The sequence below is a fragment of the Pelobates fuscus genome, chromosome 8 (assembly GCF_036172605.1).
Source record: "Pelobates fuscus isolate aPelFus1 chromosome 8, aPelFus1.pri, whole genome shotgun sequence".
NCBI lineage: Eukaryota > Metazoa > Chordata > Amphibia > Anura > Pelobatidae > Pelobates > Pelobates fuscus.
The window spans coordinates 179501604-179526458 of NC_086324.1; the positions used below are offsets into that span (position 1 = coordinate 179501604).

Sequence of the window (24855 nt, forward strand, 5' to 3'; positions counted from 1 at the left end):
ATACACTATATAAATCCATAGATAGAAGCAGGGCTCACTCTGTTTATACACTATATGAATCCATAGATAGAAGCAGGGCTCGCTCTGTTTATACACTATATAAATCCATAGATAGAAGCAGGGCTCGCTCTGTTTATACACTATATAAATCCATAGATAGAAGCAGGGATCGCTCTGTTTATACACTATATAAATCCATAGATGGATAGAAGCAGGGCTCGCTCTGTTTATACACTATATAAATCCATAGATAGAAGCAGGGCTCGCTCTGTTTATACACTATATAAATCCATAGATAGATAGAAGCAGGGCTCGCTCTGTTTATACACTATATAAATCCATAGATAGATAGATAGAAGCAGGACTCGCTCTGTGTATACACTATATAAATCCATAGATAGATAGAAGCAGGACTCGCTCTGTTTATACACTATATAAATCCATAGATAGAAGCAGGGCTCGCTCTGTTTATACACTATATAAATCCATAGATAGAAGCAGGGCTCGCTCTGTTTATACACTATATAAATCCATAGATAGAAGCAGGGCTCACTCTGTTTATACACTATATAAATCCATAGATAGAAGCAGGGTTGGCTCTGTTTATACACTATATAAATCCATAGATAGAAGCAGGGTTGGCTCTGTTTATACACTATATAAATCCATAGATAGAAGCAGGGCTCTCTCTGTTTATACACTATATAAATCCATAGATAGAAGCAGGGCTCGCTCTGTTTATACACTATATAAATCCATAGATAGAAGCAGGACTCGCTCTGTTTATACACTATATAAATCCATAGATAGATAGATAGAAGCAGGGCTCACTCTGTTTATACACTATATAAATCCATAGATAGATAGAAGCAGGGCTCGCTCTGTTTATACACTATATAAATCCATAGATAGATAGATAGAAGCAGGACTCGCTCTGTGTATACACTATATAAATCCATAGATAGAAGCAGGGATCGCTCTGTTTATACACTATATAAATCCATAGATAGATAGAAGCAGGGCTCGCTCTGTTTATACACTATATAAATCCATAGATAGTTAGAAGCAGGGCTCGCTCTGTTTATACACTATATAAACCCATAGATAGATAGAAGCAGGACTCGCTCTGTTTATACACTATATAAATCCATAGATAGTTAGAAGCAGGGCTCGCTCTGTTTATACACTATATAAATCCATAGATAGTTAGAAGCAGGGCTCGCTCTGTTTATACGCTATATAAATCCATAGATAGATAGAAGCAGGGCTCGCTCTGTTTATACACTATATAAATCCATAGATAGTTAGAAGCAGGGCTCACTCTGTTTATACACTATATAAATCCATAGATAGAAGCAGGACTCGCTCTGTTTATACACTATATAAATCCATAGATAGATAGAAGCAGGGCTCGCTCTGTTTATACACTATATAAATCCATAGATAGATAGAAGCAGGGCTCGCTCTGTTTATACACTATATAAATCCATAGATAGAAGCAGGGCTCGCTCTGTTTATACACTATATAAATCCATAGATAGAAGCAGGACTCACTCTGTTTATACACTATATAAATCCATAGATAGATAGATAGAAGCAGGGCTCGCTCTGTTTATACACTATATAAATCCATAGATAGATAGAAGCAGGGCTCGCTCTGTTTATACACTATATAAATCCATAGATAGAAGCAGGGCACACTCTGTTTATACACTATATAAATCCATAGATAGATAGAAGCAGGGCTCGCTCTGTTTATACACTATATAAATCCATAGATAGAAGCAGGGCTCGCTCTGTTTATACACTATATAAATCCATAGATAGAAGCAGGGCTCGCTCTGTTTATACACTATATAAATCCATAGATAGATAGAAGCAGGGCTCGCTCTGTTTATACACTATATAAATCCATAGATAGAAGCTGGGCTCGATCTGTTTATACACTATATAAATCCATAGATAGATAGATAGATAGAAGCAGGGCTCGCTCTGTTTATACACTATATAAATCCATAGATAGATAGACGCAGGACTCGCTCTGTTTATACACTATATAAATCCATAGTTGTTTAGAAGCAGGGCTCGCTCTGTTTATACACTATATAAATCCATAGTTGTTTAGAAGCAGGGCTCGCTCTGTTTATACACTATATAAATCCATAGATAGAAGCAGGGCTCACTCTGTTTATACACTATATAAATCCATAAATAGAAGCAGGGCTCGCTGTTTATACACTAGATAAATCCATAGATAGAAGCAGGGCTCGCTCTGTTTATACACTATATAAATCCATAGATAGAAGCAGGGATCGCTCTGTTTATACACTATATAAATCCATAGATAGAAGTAGGGCTCGCTCTGTTTATACACTATATAAATCCATAGATGGATAGAAGCAGGGCTCGCTCTGTTTATACACTATATAAATCCATAGATAGAAGCAGGGCTCGCTCTGTTTATACACTATATAAATCCATAGATAGAAGCAGGGCTCGCTCTGTTTATACACTATATAAATCCATAGATAGAATAGGCTTGCTCTGTTTATACACTATATAAATCCATAGATTGATAGAAGCAGGGCTCGCTCTGTTTATACACTATATAAATCCATAGATGGATAGAAGCAGGGCTCACTCTGTTTATACACTATATAAATCCATAGATAGAAGCAGGGCTCGCTCTGTTTATACACTATATAAATCCATAGATAGAAGCAGGGCTCGCTCTGTTTATACACTATATAAATCCATAGATAGATAGAAGCAGGACTCACTCTGTGTATACACTATATAAATCCATAGATAGATAGAAGCAGGACTCGCTCTGTGTATACACTATATAAATCCATAGATAGAAGCAGGGCTCACTCTGTTTATACACTATATAAATCCATAGATAGAAGCAGGGTTGGCTCTGTTTATACACTATATCAATCCATAGATAGAAGCAGGGTTGGCTCTGTTTATACACTATATAAATCCATAGATAGAAGCAGGGCTCTCTCTGTTTATACACTATATAAATCCATAGATAGAAGCAGGGCTCGCTCTGTTTATACACTATATAAATCCATAGATAGAAGCAGGACTCGCTCTGTTTATACACTATATAAATCCATAGATAGATAGATAGATAGATAGAAGCAGGGCTCACTCTGTTTATACACTATATAAATCCATAGATAGATAGAAGCAGGGCTCGCTCTGTTTATACACTATATAAATCCATAGATAGATAGATAGAAGCAGGACTCGCTCTGTGTATACACTATATAAATCCATAGATAGAAGCAGGGATCGCTCTGTTTATACACTATATAAATCCATAGATAGATAGAAGCAGGGCTCGCTCTGTTTATACACTATATAAATCCATAGATAGTTAGAAGCAGGGCTCGCTCTGTTTATACACTATATAAACCCATAGATAGATAGAAGCAGGACTCGCTCTGTTTATACACTATATAAATCCATAGATAGTTAGAAGCAGGGCTCGCTCTGTTTATACGCTATATAAATCCATAGATAGATAGAAGCAGGGCTCGCTCTGTTTATACACTATATAAATCCATAGATAGAAGCAGGACTCGCTCTGTTTATACACTATATAAATCCATAGATAGATAGAAGCAGGGCTCGCTCTGTTTATACACTATATAAATCCATAGATAGATAGAAGCAGGGCTCGCTCTGTTTATACACTATATAAATCCATAGATAGATAGAAGCAGGGCTCGCTCTGTTTATACACTATATAAATCCATAGATAGAAGCAGGGCTCGCTCTGTTTATACACTATATAAATCCATAGATAGAAGCAGGGCTCGCTCTGTTTATACACTATATAAATCCATAGATAGATAGAAGCAGGACTCGCTCTGTTTATACACTATATAAATCCATAGATAGATAGAAGCAGGGCTCGCTCTGTTTATACACTATATAAATCCATAGATAGATAGAAGCAGGGCTCGCTCTGTTTATACACTATATAAATCCATAGATAGATAGAAGCAGGGCTCGCTCTGTTTATACACTATATAAATCCATAGATAGAAGCTGGGCTCGATCTGTTTATACACTATATAAATCCATAGATAGATAGATAGAAGCAGGGCTCGCTCTGTTTATACACTATATAAATCCATAGTTGTTTAGAAGCAGGGCTCGCTCTGTTTATACACTATATAAATCCATAGTTGTTTAGAAGCAGGGCTCGCTCTGTTTATACACTATATAAATCCATAGATAGAAGCAGGGCTCGCTGTTTATACACTAGATAAATCCATAGATAGAAGCAGGGCTCGCTCTGTTTATACACTATATAAATCCATAGATAGAAGCAGGGATCGCTCTGTTTATACACTATATAAATCCATAGATAGAAGTAGGGCTCGCTCTGTTTATACACTATATAAATCCATAGATGGATAGAAGCAGGGCTCGCTCTGTTTATACACTATATAAATCCATAGATGGATAGAAGCAGGGCTCGCTCTGTTTATACACTATATAAATCCATAGATAGAAGCAGGGCTCGCTCTGTTTATACACTATATAAATCCATAGATAGAATAGGCTTGCTCTGTTTATACACTATATAAATCCATAGATTGATAGAAGCAGGGCTCGCTCTGTTTATACACTATATAAATCCATAGATGGATAGAAGCAGGGCTCGCTCTGTTTATACACTATATAAATCCATAGATAGAAGCAGGGCTCGCTCTGTTTATACACTATATAAATCCATAGATAGAAGCAGGGCTCGCTCTGTTTATACACTATATAAATCCATAGATAGATAGAAGCAGGACTCGCTCTGTGTATACACTATATAAATCCATAGATAGATAGATAGAAGCAGGACTCGCTCTGTGTATACACTATATAAATCCATAGATAGATAGAAGCAGGACTCGCTCTGTTTATACACTATATAAATCCATAGATAGAAGCAGGGCTCGCTCTGTTTATACACTATATAAATCCATAGATAGAAGCAGGGCTCACTCTGTTTATACACTATATAAATCCATAGATAGAAGCAGGGTTGGCTCTGTTTATACACTATATAAATCCATAGATAGAAGCAGGGCTCACTCTGTTTATACACTATATAAATCCATAGATAGAAGCAGGGTTGGCTCTGTTTATACACTATATAAATCCATAGATAGAAGCAGGGCTCTCTCTGTTTATACACTATATAAATCCATAGATAGAAGCAGGACTCGCTCTGTTTATACACTATATAAATCCATAGATAGATAGATAGAAGCAGGGCTCGCTCTGTTTATACACTATATAAATCCATAGATAGATAGAAGCAGGGCTCGCTCTGTTTATACACTATATAAATCCATAGATAGATAGATAGAAGCAGGACTCGCTCTGTGTATACACTATATAAATCCATAGATAGAAGCAGGGATCGCTCTGTTTATACACTATATAAATCCATAGATAGATAGAAGCAGGGCTCGCTCTGTTTATACACTATATAAATCCATAGATAGTTAGAAGCAGGGCTCGCTCTGTTTATACACTATATAAATCCATAGATAGTTAGAAGCAGGGCTCACTCTGTTTATACACTATATAAATCCATAGATAGAAGCAGGGCTCACTGTTTATACACTATATAAATCCATAGATAGAAGCAGGGCTCGCTCTGTTTATACACTATATAAATCCATAGATAGATAGAAGCAGGACTTGCTCTGTTTATACACTATATAAATCCATAGATAGATAGAAGCAGGACTTGCTCTGTTTATACACTATATAAATCCATAGTTGTTTAGAAGCAGGGCTCGCTCTGTTTATACACTATATAAATCCATAGTTGTTTAGAAGCAGGGCTCGCTCTGTTTATACACTATATAAATCCATAGATAGAAGCAGGGCTCACTCTGTTTATACACTATATAAATCCATAGTTAGAAGCAGGGCTCGCTCTGTTTATACACTATATAAATCCATAGATAGATAGAAGCAGGGCTCACTCTGTTTATACACTATATAAATCCATAGATAGAAGCAGGACTTGCTCTGTTTATACACTATATAAATCCATAGATAGAAGCAGGGCTCGCTCTGTTTATACACTATATAAATCCATAGATAGATAGATAGAAGCAGGACTCGCTCTGTGTATACACTATATAAATCCATAGATAGAAGCAGGGATCGCTCTGTTTATACACTATATAAATCCATAGATGGATAGAAGCAGGGCTCGCTCTGTTTATACACTATATAAATCCATAGATAGAAGCAGGGCTCGCTCTGTTTATACACTATATAAATCCATAGATAGAAGCAGGGCTCGCTCTGTTTATACACTATATAAATCCATAGATAGATAGATAGAAGCAGGACTCGCTCTGTTTATACACTATATAAATCCATAGATAGATAGATAGAAGCAGGACTCGCTCTGTGTATACACTATATAAATCCATAGATAGATAGAAGCAGGACTCGCTCTGTTTATACACTATATAAATCCATAGATAGAAGCAGGGCTCGCTCTGTTTATACACTATATAAATCCATAGATAGAAGCAGGGCTCACTCTGTTTATACACTATATAAATCCATAGATAGAAGCAGGGTTGGCTCTGTTTATACACTATATAAATCCATAGATAGAAGCAGGGCTCACTCTGTTTATACACTATATAAATCCATAGATAGAAGCAGGGTTGGCTCTGTTTATACACTATATAAATCCATAGATAGAAGCAGGGCTCGCTCTGTTTATACACTATATAAATCCATAGATAGAAGCAGGACTCGCTCTGTTTATACACTATATAAATCCATAGATAGATAGATAGAAGCAGGGCTCGCTCTGTTTATACACTATATAAATCCATAGATAGATAGAAGCAGGGCTCGCTCTGTTTATACACTATATAAATCCATAGATAGATAGATAGAAGCAGGACTCGCTCTGTGTATACACTATATAAATCCATAGATAGAAGCAGGGATCGCTCTGTTTATACACTATATAAATCCATAGATAGATAGAAGCAGGGCTCGCTCTGTTTATACACTATATAAATCCATAGATAGTTAGAAGCAGGGCTCGCTCTGTTTATACACTATATAAATCCATAGATAGTTAGAAGCAGGGCTCGCTCTGTTTATACACTATATAAATCCATAGATAGTTAGAAGCAGGGCTCACTCTGTTTATACACTATATAAATCCATAGATAGAAGCAGGGCTCACTGTTTATACACTATATAAATCCATAGATAGAAGCAGGGCTCGCTCTGTTTATACACTATATAAATCCATAGATAGATAGAAGCAGGACTTGCTCTGTTTATACACTATATAAATCCATAGATAGATAGAAGCAGGACTTACTCTGTTTATACACTATATAAATCCATAGTTGTTTAGAAGCAGGGCTCGCTCTGTTTATACACTATATAAATCCATAGTTGTTTAGAAGCAGGGCTCGCTCTGTTTATACACTATATAAATCCATAGATAGAAGCAGGGCTCACTCTGTTTATACACTATATAAATCCATAGTTAGAAGCAGGGCTCGCTCTGTTTATACACTATATAAATCCATAGATAGATAGAAGCAGGGCTCACTCTGTTTATACACTATATAAATCCATAGATAGAAGCAGGACTTGCTCTGTTTATACACTATATAAATCCATAGATAGAAGCAGGGCTCGCTCTGTTTATACACTATATAAATCCATAGATAGAAGCAGGGCTCGCTCTGTTTATACACTATATAAATCCATAGATAGATAGATAGAAGCAGGACTCGCTCTGTGTATACACTATATAAATCCATAGATAGATAGAAGCAGGGCTCGCTCTGTTTATACACTATATAAATCCATAGATAGAAGCAGGGCTCGCTCTGTTTATACACTATATAAATCCATAGATAGATAGAAGCAGGACTCGCTCTGTTTATACATTATATAAATCCATAGATAGATAGTAGCAAGGCTCGCTCTGTTTATACACTATATAAATCCATAGTTAGAAGCAGGGCTCGCTCTGTTTATACACTATATAAATCCATAGATAGAAGCAGGGCTCGCTCTGTTTATACACTATATAAATCCATAGATAGATAGAAGCAGGACTCGCTCTGTTTATACATTATATAAATCCATAGATAGATAGTAGCAAGGCTCGCTCTGTTTATACAGTATATAAATCCATAGATAGTAGCAAGGCTCGCTCTGTTTATACACTATATAAATCCATAGATAGAAGCAGGGCTTGCTCTGTTTATACACTATATAAATCCATAGATAGAAGCAGGGCTCGCTCTGTTTATACACTATATAAATCCATAGATAGAAGCAGGACTCGCTCTGTTTATACACTATATAAATCCATAGATAGAAGCAGGGCTCGCTCTGTTTATACACTATATAAATCCATAGTTGTTTAGAAGCAGGGCTCACTCTGTTCATACACTATATATAAATCCATAGATAGAAGCAGGGCTCGCTCTGGAGAGCGAAGGGATAAAAAAATAAAATAAAAACAAAAAATATATATATATATATATATATGAAACATGGGGGATGGTTGGTCTTGATATATATATTGCATTTTAAGAGCATTTTGAACAAAGTGGTAGGCGAGTACTCACAATATATCCAGTATCCAGGCAGCAGCTTAGGCAACCCTGCACGGAACACTGCAAAAGATCAGCAAAGGAAACACTATAGTATCTTTGTAACACTATAGTCACCAAAACAGCTTTAGCTTAATGAAGCAGTTTTTGTGTATAGAACATGCCAACTCACTGCTCAATGTTCTGCCATTTAGGAGTTAAATCATTTTAGTTTCTGATTATTACAACCCTTGTCTTGTCACACCTCCCCTGGCTGTGTCTCACTGGGTCTGCATAAAAAAAGTATTTCACTTTCAACAAGATCTGACAGCATAGTGTGTTTACTTTAGAAGTTAGTTTTCTTATTTCCTGCTCTGTTGATTGAATGTTAATCACACATAGGAAGCTGCAGCAGACAACAGGCAATTAACAGAGCAGGAGATAATACATTTTAAACATTTTCAGGAAGGGTGCAGGGAGGCGTGACTAGTGCTGCGTAAACGTTATTTATCTCCTAAATGGCTGGGCATTGAGCTGTGACACGTTAGAGTACTCAACTACTACTGGTATTTTTGGAAGAAATCTGGTTCTCTAGCTGTCCGTGGCTACATTATATTGTCTTACTAGTATCCATTTTTGCAACAGTTCCAAGAGACATTAAAGGTTTGTTCCCATAGATCAGGGCTGCGAGAACGCCAACGCCAGGCAGCCCCACTAAGCGACACTCTCAGCACACAGTTAGCAGTATACAGCATGAAGTCGCCCATTATATGCATTCACATGACACCGTTACTATAACTAAGGATGTGTAAGGCTCATGACTGTACTACCGTATATGACTATGCTTATAACCACAATGCTTTGTTACTTGTTCATACTATTTCACATATAATGAGAGATGTATATCATATGTACAAAACCAATAAAATATAAATTTTAAAGGTTTGTTCCAAGCATCAAGACCATTTTAATGATTTGAAGTGGTTATGGTGTTTGGAGTGTGCATAAAGCACTTTGCTGCTGCTGGCTGTGAATGTTAAATCTGTGCGTTGTCCATCGTAGGTAAGGGGTCATGCCAGCTAGTGTTATTCTAAACAGAAATGGTTTTATTAAACACTGTTTTGGGTTGGAGTATTTCTTTAATAACCTTTCATTAATTCCATTATAACAACTTTAAGCTAGGTTTGGAATATGACCATTTTCTGCTTTAAAATAGTAACAGACACAAACTTAAATTTTCTTCAACCTTCCAATGAGCAGGGGAGCCAGACGCTGAGCTCTGCAAGCCTACTAATTATACAGGGGAGCCAGACGCGGAGCTCTGCAAGCCTACTAATTATACAGGGGAGCCAGATGCCGAGCTCTGCAAGCCTACTAATTATACAGGGGAGCCAGATGCCGAGCTCTGCAAGCCTACTAATTATACAGGGGAGCCAGACGGCGATCTCTGCAAGCCTACTAATTATACAGGGGAGCCAGACGCGGAGCTCTGCAAGCCTACTAATTATACAGGGGAGCCAGATGCCGAGCTCTGCAAGCCTACTAATTATACAGGGGAGCCAGATGCCGAGCTCTGCAAGCCTACTAATTATACAGGGGAGTCAGACGGCGAGCTCTGCAAGCCTACTAATTATACAGGGGAGCCAGATGCCGAGCTCTGCAAGCCTACTAATTATACAGGGGAGCCAGACGCCGAGCTCTGCAAGCCTACTAATTATACAGGGGAGCCAGACGCAGAGCTCTGCAAGCCTACTAATTATACAGGGGAGCCAGACGCAGAGCTCTGCAAGCCTACTAATTATACAGGGGAGCCAGACACCGAGCTCTGCAAGCCTACTAATTATACAGGGGAGCCAGACGCAGAGCTCTGCAAGCCTACTAATTATACAGGGGAGCCAGACGCAGAGCTCTGCAAGCCTACTAATTATACAGGGGAGCCAGACGGCGAGCTCTGCAAGCCTACTAATTATACAGGGGAGCCAGACGGCGAGCTCTGCAAGCCTACTAATTATATAGGGGAGCCAGACGGCGAGCTCTGCAAGCCTACTAATTATACAGGGGAGCCAGACGCAGAGCTCTGCAAGCCTACTAATTATACAGGGGAGCCAGATGCCGAGCTCTGCAAGCCTACTAATTATACAGGGGAGTCAGACGGCGAGCTCTGCAAGCCTACTAATTATACAGGGGAGCCAGATGCCGAGCTCTGCAAGCCTACTAATTATACAGGGGAGCCAGACGCCGAGCTCTGCAAGCCTACTAATTATACAGGGGAGCCAGACGCAGAGCTCTGCAAGCCTACTAATTATACAGGGGAGCCAGACGCAGAGCTCTGCAAGCCTACTAATTATACAGGGGAGCCAGACGCAGAGCTCTGCAAGCCTACTAATTATACAGGGGAGCCAGACACCGAGCTCTGCAAGCCTACTAATTATACAGGGGAGCCAGACGCAGAGCTCTGCAAGCCTACTAATTATACAGGGGAGCCAGACGCAGAGCTCTGCAAGCCTACTAATTATACAGGGGAGCCAGACGGCGAGCTCTGCAAGCCTACTAATTATACAGGGGAGCCAGACGGCGAGCTCTGCAAGCCTACTAATTATATAGGGGAGCCAGACGGCGAGCTCTGCAAGCCTACTAATTATACAGGGGAGCCAGACGCAGAGCTCTGCAAGCCTACTAATTATACAGGGGAGCCAGATGCCGAGCTCTGCAAGCCTACTAATTATACAGGGGAGTCAGACGGCGAGCTCTGCAAGCCTACTAATTATATAGGGGAGCCAGATGCCGAGCTCTGCAAGCCTACTAATTATACAGGGGAGCCAGACGGCGAGCTCTGCAAGCCTACTAATTATATAGGGGAGCCAGATGCCGAGCTCTGCAAGCCTACTAATTATACAGGGGAGCCAGACGCAGAGCTCTGCAAGCCTACTAATTATACAGGGGAGCCAGATGCCGAGCTCTGCAAGCCTACTAATTATACAGGGGAGCCAGACGCAGAGCTCTGCAAGCCTACTAATTATACAGGGGAGCCAGATGCCGAGCTCTGCAAGCCTACTAATTATACAGGGGAGCCAGACGGCGAGCTCTGCAAGCCTACTAATTATACAGGGGAGCCAGACGGCGAGCTCTGCAAGCCTACTAATTATACAGGGGAGCCAGACGGCGAGCTCTGCAAGCCTACTAATTATACAGGGGAGCCAGACGCCGAGCTCTGCAAGCCTACTAATTATACAGGGGAGCCAGATGCCGAGCTCTGCAAGCCTACTAATTATACAGGGGAGCCAGACGCAGAGCTCTGCAAGCCTACTAATTATACAGGGGAGCCAGACGCAGAGCTCTGCAAGCCTACTAATTATACAGGGGAGCCAGACGCAGAGCTCTGCAAGCCTACTAATTATACAGGGGAGCCAGATGCCGAGCTCTGCAAGCCTACTAATTATACAGGGGAGCCAGACGCCGAGCTCTGCAAGCCTACTAATTATACAGGGGAGCCAGACGCAGAGCTCTGCAAGCCTACTAATTATACAGGGGAGCCAGACGCAGAGCTCTGCAAGCCTACTAATTATACAGGGGAGCCAGACGCAGAGCTCTGCAAGCCTACTAATTATACAGGGGAGCCAGACACCGAGCTCTGCAAGCCTACTAATTATACAGGGGAGCCAGACGCAGAGCTCTGCAAGCCTACTAATTATACAGGGGAGCCAGACGCAGAGCTCTGCAAGCCTACTAATTATACAGGGGAGCCAGACGGCGAGCTCTGCAAGCCTACTAATTATACAGGGGAGCCAGACGGCGAGCTCTGCAAGCCTACTAATTATATAGGGGAGCCAGACGGCGAGCTCTGCAAGCCTACTAATTATACAGGGGAGCCAGACGCAGAGCTCTGCAAGCCTACTAATTATACAGGGGAGCCAGATGCCGAGCTCTGCAAGCCTACTAATTATACAGGGGAGTCAGACGGCGAGCTCTGCAAGCCTACTAATTATATAGGGGAGCCAGATGCCGAGCTCTGCAAGCCTACTAATTATACAGGGGAGCCAGACGGCGAGCTCTGCAAGCCTACTAATTATATAGGGGAGCCAGATGCCGAGCTCTGCAAGCCTACTAATTATACAGGGGAGCCAGACGCAGAGCTCTGCAAGCCTACTAATTATACAGGGGAGCCAGATGCCGAGCTCTGCAAGCCTACTAATTATACAGGGGAGCCAGACGCAGAGCTCTGCAAGCCTACTAATTATACAGGGGAGCCAGACGGCGAGCTCTGCAAGCCTACTAATTATACAGGGGAGCCAGACGGCGAGCTCTGCAAGCCTACTAATTATACAGGGGAGCCAGACGGCGAGCTCTGCAAGCCTACTAATTATACAGGGGAGCCAGACGGCGAGCTCTGCAAGCCTACTAATTATACAGGGGAGCCAGACGCCGAGCTCTGCAAGCCTACTAATTATACAGGGGAGCCAGATGCCGAGCTCTGCAAGCCTACTAATTATACAGGGGAGCCAGACGCAGAGCTCTGCAAGCCTACTAATTATACAGGGGAGCCAGACGCAGAGCTCTGCAAGCCTACTAATTATACAGGGGAGCCAGACGCAGAGCTCTGCAAGCCTACTAATTATACAGGGGAGCCAGATGCCGAGCTCTGCAAGCCTACTAAATATACAGGGGAGCCAGACGCCGAGCTCTGCAAGCCTACTAATTATACAGGGGAGCCAGACGCAGAGCTCTGCAAGCCTACTAATTATACAGGGGAGCCAGACGGCGAGCTCTGCAAGCCTACTAATTATACAGGGGAGCCAGACGCAGAGCTCTGCAAGCCTACTAATTATACAGGGGAGCCAGACGCAGAGCTCTGCAAGCCTACTAATTATACAGGGGAGCCAGACGCAGAGCTCTGCAAGCCTACTAATTATACAGGGGAGCCAGACGCAGAGCTCTGCAAGCCTACTAATTATACAGGGGAGCCAGACGGCGAGCTCTGCAAGCCTACTAATTATACAGGGGAGCCAGACGCTGAGCTCTGCAAGCCTACTAATTATACAGGGGAGCCAGACGCCGAGCTCTGCAAGCCTACTAATTATACAGGGGAGCCAGACGCCGAGCTCTGCAAGCCTACTAATTATACAGGGGAGCCAGATGCCGAGCTCTGCAAGCCTACTAATTATACAGGGGAGCCAGACGCAGAGCTCTGCAAGCCTACTAATTATACAGGGGAGCCAGACGCAGAGCTCTGCAAGCCTACTAATTATACAGGGGAGCCAGACGCAGAGCTCTGCAAGCCTACTAATTATACAGGGGAGCCAGACGCGGAGCTCTGCAAGCCTACTAATTATACAGGGTAGCCAGATGCCGAGCTCTGCAAGCCTACTAATTATACAGGGGAGCCAGATGCCGAGCTCTGCAAGCCTACTAATTATACAGGGGAGCCAGACGCAGAGCTCTGCAAGCCTACTAATTATACAGGGGAGCCAGATGCCGAGCTCTGCAAGCCTACTAATTATACAGGGGAGCCAGATGCCGAGCTCTGCAAGCCTACTAATTATACAGGGGAGCCAGACGGCGAGCTCTGCAAGCCTACTAATTATACAGGGGAGCCAGACGCAGAGCTCTGCAAGCCTACTAATTATACAGGGGAGCCAGACGGCGAGCTCTGCCAACCTACTAATTATACAGAGGAGCAAGACACCGAGCTCTGCAAGCCTACTAATTATACAGGGGAGCAAGACACCGAGCTCTGCAAGCCTACTAATTATACAGGGGAGCCAGACGGCGAGCTCTGCAAGCCTACTAATTATACAGGGGAGCCAGACGGCGAGCTCTGCAAGCCTACTAATTATACAGGGGAGCCAGACGGCGAGCTCTGCAAGCCTACTAATTATACAGGGGAGCCAGACGCTGAGCTCTGCAAGCCTACTAATTATACAGGGGAGCAAGACACCGAGCTCTGCAAGCCTACTAATTATATAGGGGAGCAAGATGCCGAGCTCTGCAAGCCTATTAAATTACACAGGGGAGCCAGACGGCGAGCTCTGCAAGCCTACTAATTATACAGGGGAGCCAGACGGCGAGCTCTGCAAGCCTATTAAATTACACAGGGGAGCAAGACACCGAGCTCTGCAAGCCTACTAATTATACAGGGGAGCCAGATGCCGAGCCCTGCAAGCCTACTAATTATACAGAGGAGCCAGACGGCGAGCTCTGCAAGCCTATTAAATTACACAGGGGAGCCAGACGGCGAGCTCTGCAAGCCTACTAATTATACAGGGGAGCAAGACACCGAGCTCTGCAAGCCTACTAATTATACAGAGGAGCCAGACGCCGAGCTCTGCAAGCCTACTAATTATACAGGGGAGCCAGACGCTAAGCTCTGCCAACCTACTAATTATACAGAGGAGCCAGACGCCGAGCTCTGCAAGCCTACTAATTATACAGGGGAGCAAGACACCGAGCTCTGCAAGCCTACTAATTATACAGAGGAGCCAGACGCCGAGCTCTGCAAGCCTACTAAATTATACAGGGGAGCCAGACGCCGAGCTCTGCCAACCTACTAATTATACAGAGGAGCCAGACGCAGAGCTCTGCCAACCTACTAATTATACAGAGGAGCCAGACGCAGAGCTCTGCAAGCCTACTAATTATACAGGGGAGCCAGACGCAGAGCTCTGCAAGCCTACTAATTATAAAGAGGAGCCAGACACAGAGCTCTGCAAGCTTTATGGGGAAGTCCCAGGTTGCAGCTCTAATGAAATGCCATAAGGGAGCAAGAAGCAGCCGTGCTTCTTGCTTACGTTCTAAAAACACACAGACAAGTTATATCATCTGTAGACGTTGCCCTTTAAGTAGATCTGCACAAACATTACATTTGAGATACAAATCTCTAAGCATAAATACAAGAAGAAGATCTTATACGTTACTGGACTCAATACCTGTGCAGGTCCCCCTCTCTGAGCGCACGTAATCTCCATGTCAATAGCAGGACAGCTCTGCCTCTGCATGGGGAACAAGAATGATGCCACAGATGTATCATGTGATGCATGGTCTCCCAAAAAAGCAAAAACACACAACATGGGGTGGGGGCACATCCATTCCTACGGTCCCCCAAGCAGCCCACCCAATGCCAATACCAAACACATCCCTTCCTACAGTCCCCCAAGCTGTCCACCCAATGCCAATACCAAACACATCCCTTCCTACTGTCCCCCAATCTGCCCACCCAATGCCAATACCAAACACACCCCTTCCTACTGTGCCCCAAGCTGACCACCCAATGCCAATACCAAACACACCCCTTCCTACTGTCCCCCAAGCTGACCACCCAATGCCAATACCGAGCACACACACCTTCATACTGTCCCCCAAGCTGCCCACCCAATGCCAAACATCCCTTCCTACTGTCCCCCAAGCTGCCCACCCAATGCCAATACCAAACACATCCCTTCCTACTGTCCCCCAAGCTGCCCACCCAAAGCCAATACCGAACACACCCCTTCCTACTGTCCCCCAAGCTGCCCACCCAATGCCAATACCAAACACACCCCTTCCTACTGTCCGCCAAACTGCCCACCCAATGCCAATACCGAGCGCACACACCTTCCTACTGTCCCCCAAGCTGCCCACCCAATGCCAAACACATCCCTTCCTACTGTCCCCCAAGCTGCCCACCCAATGCCAATAGCGAGCACATCCCTTCCTACTGTCCCCCAAGCTGCCCACCCAATGCCAATACCAAGCACATCCCTTCCTACTGTCCCCCAAGCTGCCCACCCAATGCCAATACCAAATACATCCCTTCCTACTGTCCCCCAAGCTGCCCACCCAATGCCAATACCAAATACATCCCTTCCTACTGTCCCCCAAGCTGCCCACCCAATGCCAATAGCGAGCACATCCCTTCCTAATGTCTCCCAAGCTGCCCATCCAATACCGATCACATCCCTTTCTATTGTCCCCCAAGCAGCCCACCCAATGCCAATACCAAACACACCCCTTCCTACTGTCCCCCAAGCTGCCCACCCAATGCCAATACCAAACATCCCTTCCTACTGTCCCCCAAGCTGCCCACCCAATGCCAGTACCGAGCACATCCTTTCCTACTGTCCCCCAAGCTGTCCACCCAATGCCAATACCAAACATCCCTGCCTACTGTCCCCCAAGCTGCCCACCCAATGCCAGTACCGAGCACATCCTTTCCTACTATCCCCCAAGCTGCCCACCCAATGCCAATACCAAACATCCCTGCCTACTGTCCCCCAAGCTGCCCACCCAATGCCAATACCAAACATCCCTTCCTACTGTCCCCAAAGCAGCCCACCCAATGCCAATACCGAGCACATCCTTTCCTACTGTCCCCAAAGCTGCCCACCCAATGCCAGTACGAGCACATCCCTTCCTACTGTCCCCAAAGCTGCCCACCCAATGCCAATACCGAGCACATCGCTTCCTACTGTCCCCCAAGCTGCCCATCCAATGCCAATACCGAGCACATCGCTTCCTACTGTCCCCCAAGCTGCCCACCCAATGCCAATACCGAGCACATCCCTTCCTACTGTCCCCAAAGCTGCCCACCCAATGCCAATACCGAGCACATCCTTTCCTACTGTCCCCAAAGCTGCCCACCCAATGCCAATACCAAGCACATCCCTTCCTACTGTCCCCCAAGCTGCCCACCCAATGCCAGTACCGAGCACATCCTTTCCTACTGTCCCCCAAGCTGCCCACCCAATGCCAGTACCGAGCACATCCCTTCCTACTGTCCCCAAAGCTGCCCACCCAATGCCAATACCAAACACATCCCTTCCTACTGTACCCAAAGCTGCCCACCCAATGCCAATACCGAGCACATCCCTTCCTAATGTCTCCCAAGCTGCCCATCCAATACCGATCACATCCCTTTCTATTGTCCCAAAAGCAGCCCACCCAATGTCAATACCGAGCACATCCTTTCCCACTGTCCCCCAAGCTGCCCACCCAATGCCAGTACCGAGCACATCCTTTCCTACTGTCCCCCAAGCTGCCCACCCAATGCCAATACCGAGCACATCCGTTCCTACTGTCCCCAAAGCAGCCCACCCAATGCCAATACCGAGCACATCCTTTCCTACTGTCCCCCAAGCTGCCCACCCAATGCAAGTACCGAGCACATCCTTTCCTACTGTCCCCAAAGCAGCCCACCCAATGCCAATACCGAGCACATCCCTTCCTACTGTCCCCAAAGCTGCCCACCCAATGCCAATACCGAGCTTGTAGTGTCCGAAACATTTCGCCCCGTGCCAGGGGCTTCCTCAGTTTCGGACACTACAAGCAATTTGGCAATATCTGACTTTGGACTGATCCATCCCCATTGTTTGTTTTTAACCATTTATACCGATTTTATTGGTTTTACTGCACATTTTTTATTTATTCTGGATTTAAGGACCACTATAGTGCCAGGAAAACAGACTAATTTTCCTGGAACTATAGTGCCCTGAGGGTGCCACTAGAGGCTGGATTAACCCATAGGTAAACATAGCAGTTTCTCTGAAACTGCTACGTTTAAGGCAAAAAGGGTTAAACCTAGCTGGACCTGGCACCCAGATCATTTCATTAAGCTGAAGTGGTCTGGGTGCCTATAGTGGTTCTTTCATAAAGATCTTTGTGAAGAAAATCTGCCTGCACAGCTCAACTTTATTCTACTCATCCTGAATATACCACAGGAACATCTAGAAGGATGAGGACATCCTACTGAAAAGTCCCACTGCACCACTCATGAGAGCCATATGTTACTATTTACTAAAGCAGAAAATAGCAGATATGGCTATACAAGCAATATAAGCTAAAAAGGAGGGATAGCACATAAAAGGAGAATACAACCTTAAAAACGGACGGGATCTTTAAACAGATCTAAAACATAAATATAATAATATGGTGAAGTATGAATGGACAAGAAGTGTTATATCCAGGAGGTAAAGAACTTACAAGAGGTATAGTCGTTCTGCCCTTATCTCCCTTTAAGGGTGTCTGTAGCGAGTCAATATGTAGCATATACGATAAAAATTCCTCCAAAGGTCAAATCATCTAGGTAACAATCAGCAAGCATATCTCCACTGACAAGTGGACCAAGGTGGTAAAATGGATCAATGATGCAGATGGTGTATCAGCTGATCGCACTATATGAAGTGCTTGAACAAATAACAAATAAATACAGATATGATAATAAAATAAAATAGTATAAATACTCAATCCAACGCGTTTCGTCTTAAGGAGACTTCTACAGGGATGTGAGTACTGTCCCAAAACGTTCCTTTTTTATATCTATCGATCCAGGTGATTTCCATTGAAGAAAACCGCGAAAACGGGTACTTCCGGGTTTCTTCATACGCTCCCTCATTGGACGGTCTTAGGTGTACGTCATGCGTCCTTGCGGGCGTGCGATTACTTCCGTGTTCCAACACATATCCTAGTCTACATTCTTGCGTTCCAACCGTGGAACGCATATGACATGGAAACTCAGAGGTCAGGACGGCAGTGGGCGGCAAGAACCACCCGCTAACATCTTGAGCTCATAAATAGAGAGGTATAATACATCGGTATATGTGGGAAGGTATATATATAGATACATAGAGGATACAGGACTTAATAAATCAATATATATGCGGATACAAAGGAGACTCCAAGGTTTGTGAAGGAAAAGTATAACCCATGGGGCATCCAACACAAAAAAATGAATGAAATGAAAAAAATGAATGAAATGAAAAAAATATAATAAATAAAAATATATAATAATGTAAGTCTACATCTACTCCATAATAACTCAAATGTTCTCTTTTTTTTATAGAAGATCTAAGAAGGTTATGCCTTTTAATTCAAATATTATGTGTAAAATCTGTTAGCCAAAAAAAATATCATCTGTATTATGTTGCAATACGAGTCTCTCTATTGGAGGTTTGTTTTGTTGTTTTTATGATTTTATGTACATATATGCGGATCTACATGATACCCTATTGGTTTGACTTATTTTGACGTTCATTATTTTATTATATATAATTTTTTATTATGTGAAATTTTTTATTATATATATTTTTATTTTATTTTATTATTTTTTTTATTTATTTATTATATTTTTTTCATTTCATTAATTTTTTTCATTTCATTCATTTTTTTGTGTTGGATGCCCCATGGGTTATACTTTTCCTTCACAAACCTTGGAGTCTCCTTTGTATCCGCATATATATTGATTTATTAAGTCCTGTATCCTCTATGTATCTATATATATATACCTTCCCACATATACCGATGTATTATACCTCTCTATTTATGAGCTCAAGATGTTAGCGGGTGGTTCTTGCCGCCCACTGCCGTCCTGACCTCTGAGTTTCCATGTCATATGCGTTCCACGGTTGGAACGCAAGAATGTAGACTAGGATATGTGTTGGAACACGGAAGTAATCGCACGCCCGCAAGGACGCATGACGTACACCTAAGACCGTCCAATGAGGGAGCGTATGAAGAAACCCGGAAGTACCCGTTTTCGCGGTTTTCTTCAATGGAAATCACCTGGATCGATAGATATAAAAAAGGAACGTTTTGGGACAGTACTCACATCCCTGAAGAAGTCTCCTTAAGACGAAACGCGTTGGATTGAGTATTTATACTATTTTATTTTATTATCATATCTGTATTTATTTGTTATTTGTTCAAGCACTTCATATAGTGCGATCAGCTGATACACCATCTGCATCATTGATCCATTTTACCACCTTGGTCCACTTGTCAGTGGAGATATGCTTGCTGATTGTTACCTAGATGATTTGACCTTTGGAGGAATTTTTATCGTATATGCTACATATTGACTCGCTACAGACACCCTTAAAGGGAGATAAGCGCAGAACGACTATACCTCTTGTAAGTTCTTTACCTCCTGGATATAACACTTCTTGTCCATTCATACTTCACCATATTATATTTATGTTTTAGATCTGTTTAAAGATCCCGTCCGTTTTTATGGTTGTATTCTCCTTTTATGTGCTATCCCTCCTTTTTAGCTTATATTGCTTGTATAGCCATATCTGCTATTTTCTGTTTTAGTATTGTGTATTGTTGAGTGAGTGAGGCACACTCTTGGTGATAGCACATTTTCTATTTTTGATTAACGTTATAGCACACACTTTTTGTATTTATATGTTACTATTTGGCTGCAGGCATGTGAGTACTTAATCTCCATATTGTACCAAATTTTTTTATATATATATATATATATACACACACACACACACACACATGTGATCCACCTATTGTATGTAAGGTAGTGTGTATGCCCAATACAAAATCAACACTAGACGCCATGCTTCTTTGTAACTATTAGTTAAATAGTTCTACATACCTGCTCCTTGTACCGTCTACGTTTTTTTTGGTTTATTGGAATTGACATTCTATTCTCAAGACCACTGGCCCCAGGATCATCTGAGCTGGCCTCATCGCTTCTCTTTCGCTTGGTTGTTGGATGCTTCCTGGCCGCTTCCTCCCGTGGTGCAGAATCCAGTGACACATCTCTCTGAAAGATGTGATGGGCATTACCATTAATGAAGAAATGACACAATCAGGAATGAAAGCAGCAAGAGAAATTGTGATGTTTGTATAACTGTTCCAGCTAATTAGTAAGATTGAGTGATTGACAAGTTTGCAAAATTTTAATTTTTCCTTGTTTAGTCATGATGGTGCAAATTTGCAGTACAATATTTATTGAGGCTTAATTTTACATAAGATAAGGTGATAAGCCCTTCAAAAGCCAAATACAAAAAATAAATAAAAATAGGTGGTCAATGCGGACATTCTGGGTACATTGTTTCCAAACACTGTGACTAATTACTCCACACTTTATGAAAGGTGGCAGGAGAATGGTGGAGCAGGGCATTCCATCTATCCATAAGTTATTGCTTGCTAGGACTACTGAAATAGAGGGAGTTGCTGCATCCTTAAGCAATATAGCAAGTAGAGCCCTAAAGCAACATGGGTAATTCTATTCAGCAGTTTTTGGCGAGGATTCGTGAACCCCTCCAAAAAAGGCAAAAAAAGTCCAGTAATCTGGATCTACCAAATACCTGACTTCCTCTCGGTAAGGCTTTGACAACGGCTTATTCAGCCAAAATGTTACAGTTCTGTGCCTCCTGTCGATTACTTTTGCTTTGTTACACTCTTTGTTTAGACCAGGATCTGTGTTTTTATGATTAAAGGGACGCTATAGTCACCAGAACAACTACAGCTTATTGAATTTGTTCTGGTAAGTAGAATCATTACTTTCAGGCTTTTTGCTGTAAACACTGTCTTTTCAGAGAAAATGCAGTGTTTACATTACAGCCTAGTGATAACTTCACTGGCCACTCCTCAGATGGCTGTTAGAGATCCTTCCTGGGTCATGGCTGCCTAAAATGCATCCAAACATTCAGTATCTCCTCCCTCTGCATGCAGATACTGAACTTTCCTCATAGAGAGGCACTGATTCAATACATCTCTATGAGGAGATGCAGATTGGCCAGGGCTGTGTTTGACTTGTGCTGGCTCTGCCCCTGATCTGCCTCTTTGTCAGTCTCAGCCAATCCTATGGGGAAGCACTGTGATTGGATCAGGCTACCATGTCAGCAGGCAGGTCTAATTGAAACAGGCACAAAGCTGCAGACTTGAATACAGGTAAGATTTACTATATTTAGGGAATCATGAGGATACCAGGATGGCTAGATGGTGGGTTTAGCACTATAGGGTCAGGAATACATGTTTGTGTTCCTGACCCTATATTGCTCCTTTAAAGGACCACTATAGGCACCCAGACCACTTCAGCTTAATGAAGTGGTCTGGGTGCCAGGTACAGCTAGGTTTAACCCTTTTTTCTATAAATATAGAGGTTTCAGAGAAACTGCTATGTTTATAATAGGGTTAATCAAGCCTCTAGTGGCTCTCATTGACAGCCGCTAGAGGCGCTTCTCACTGATTTTCACAGTGAGAAGACGCCAGCGTCCATAGGAAAGCATTGAGACTGGCTGATCATGCCACGCCTGCGCATTCAGCCGAAGAGGAGGAGGAGAGTCCCCCGCCCGGCACTGGAGGGCTATCAGATGCAATATAGCACACACAGAGCTACAAGAGGTTAATTGATCTCAACTTTATGGATCAATTATAGAAATAATTACTGCTTCAGGGACTGTATATTACAAATCTGTTCACACTTGATGCCCAATCGCCATTTGTTGCCAAAACTCCACTTTACTAGTTTCCTTTATCTGACCTAACTCCCTCTCTCACCTGCATGGCCTCCAGGCTGCCATAACTGCTGATACAAAACCCATCAATCAGATCTTCTTCTCGAAACAATGTACTTTCTCCTCCTTTCCGCCGTCTCCTTTTCTTGCGTGGTGGGCGTGGCCAATGTGCAGTATCAGGACTAGAGGAAGAAGAATTAGCAGGGGACAGTCCTCGCTGGCGGTCTCTCTGTGATTTGGATCGCCTGTGTGGAATGCGTGGCCCTGAACGGACTCTAGGTGTGTGGGGCTGAGCCTCCATTTAGACTTAGAAAGATTACCCACCAGGATACAGCATATTTGTTCCTGACAAAAACCACCAGCCAAATACTGTTTGGCTTTAATACTGGTTATACAGACATTGAAAATGCTGTGAGTCAGATATAACAGATGTGTGATGAGTGTGATGTAACCTAGGGCTTATACAGAAAGTAGATGGGTAAAAACACAAAGCTGCAAAAAGAGGTATCTCCAATACCCAATTACGTGCAGAAATTAAGGATGGCAGACGGGGGGATCCAGCCGAACGCAGGATTTAGGTAGGGGTGAAATATCCAGTGAATATAAAAAGATAATAGGATGTTCTGGGATAACTAAGTGACCTTGAAGAGACCCAGATGATATAAAGAATATAAAACAATGAGAGGGATTGGTGCTTTGGATTCTTTAAAAGTTGTTAATGTCTGAAGGTGTCCTAGTGAATCTTTGTTGGGGTGTTTCAGGTATACAAGGATTGCGATGGGGGCCCAGCGTGCCGGCGATACAGGGATTGCGACGGGGGCCCCGAGTGCCGGCGATACAGGGATTGCGACGGGAGCCCCGAGTGCCGGCGATACAGGGATTAAAACAAAGGGGAGCCTGTGATACAGGGATTGTGACAGGACCCTGCGTGCAGGGATTAAAAGATAGGGGAACCTTTGAGAAAGGAGAAGCAGGGCCCTAGGGGACTGTGGTAGGGGCGAGAGTGGGGCTGGATGGAGAATAGCAGCTCCTGGGAGTCTATAATGTATGGACTGAGGGAGGATGGCCACTATGAGCCAGTAATGGGGGAGAAGGGGCCCCTGGGAGCCTGTAATGGGGGAGAAGGGGCCCCTGGGAGCCTGTAATGGGGGAGAAGGGGCCCCTGGGAGCCTGTAATGGGGGAGAAGGGGCCCCTGGGAGCCTGTAATGGGGGAGAAGGGGCCCCTGGGAGCCTGTAATGGGGGAGAAGGGGCCCCTGGGAGCCTGTAATGGGGGAGAAGGGGCCCCCTGGGAGCCTGTAATGGGGGAGAAGGGGCCCCTGAGAGCCTGTAATGGGGAGAAGGGGCCCCTGAGAGCCTGTAATGGGGGAGAAGGGGCCCCTGGGAGCCTGTAATGGGGAGAAGGGGCCCCTGGGAGCCTTTAATGGGGGAGAAGGGGCTCCTGGGAGCCTGTAATGGGGGAGAAGGGGCCCATGGGAGCCTGTAATGGGGGAGAAGGGGCCCCTGGGAGCCTGTAATGGGGGGAGAAGGGGCCCCTGGGAGCCTGTAATGGGGGAGAAGGGGCCCCTGGGAGCCTGTAATGGGGGAGAAGGGGCCCCTGGGAGCCTGTAATGGGGGAGAAGGGGCCCCTGGGAGCCTGTAATGGGGGAGAAGGGGCCCCTGGGAGCCTGTAATGAGGGAGAAGGGGCCCCTGGGAGCCTGTAAGGAGGGAGAAGGGGCCCCTGGGAGCCTGTAAGGAGGGAGAAGGGGCCCCTGGGAGCCTGTAATGGAGGAGAAGGGGCCCCTGGGAGCCTGTAATTTAGGAGAAGGGGCCCCTGGGAGCCGGTGTCACAGTGAGGGTGCTGCTGTTGGGGGGCGGTCGGACTCCCCGATATCTCTCTCCGTCTCCCCTCTCCGTCCCTGACTCCACTCTTTCCCTTTCTCCTCAAGCCCCGCCTACCGCACGCAAGCTTACGTCTGTACGTCACCAACAAAACGCGATACAATAGGCGCCCCGACGTCATC

General features: G+C 43.9%; 1 protein-coding gene across 2 annotated transcripts in view; it reads right to left on the reverse strand.

Moving 5' to 3' along the window:
• The window catches only part of FBRS (fibrosin), a 43697-nt gene extending 19568 nt beyond the window's left edge, over positions 1 to 24129 (reverse strand). The window contains exons 1-4 of one of the 2 annotated variants that reach the window (XM_063430930.1): positions 22896 to 24129; positions 20983 to 21153; positions 15551 to 15613; positions 8664 to 8711 (exon numbers count right to left, since the gene is read on the reverse strand). In XM_063430930.1, coding sequence (XP_063287000.1) covers positions 8664 to 8711; positions 15551 to 15613; positions 20983 to 21153; positions 22896 to 23153 — 540 coding nt within the window. In that variant the 5' untranslated portion in view covers positions 23154 to 24129. The remainder of the gene's footprint in view (positions 1 to 8663; positions 8712 to 15550; positions 15614 to 20982; positions 21154 to 22895) is intronic. The other variant, XM_063430931.1, reaches the window with a different exon arrangement.
• Positions 24130 to 24855: the final 726 nt, after the last annotated feature.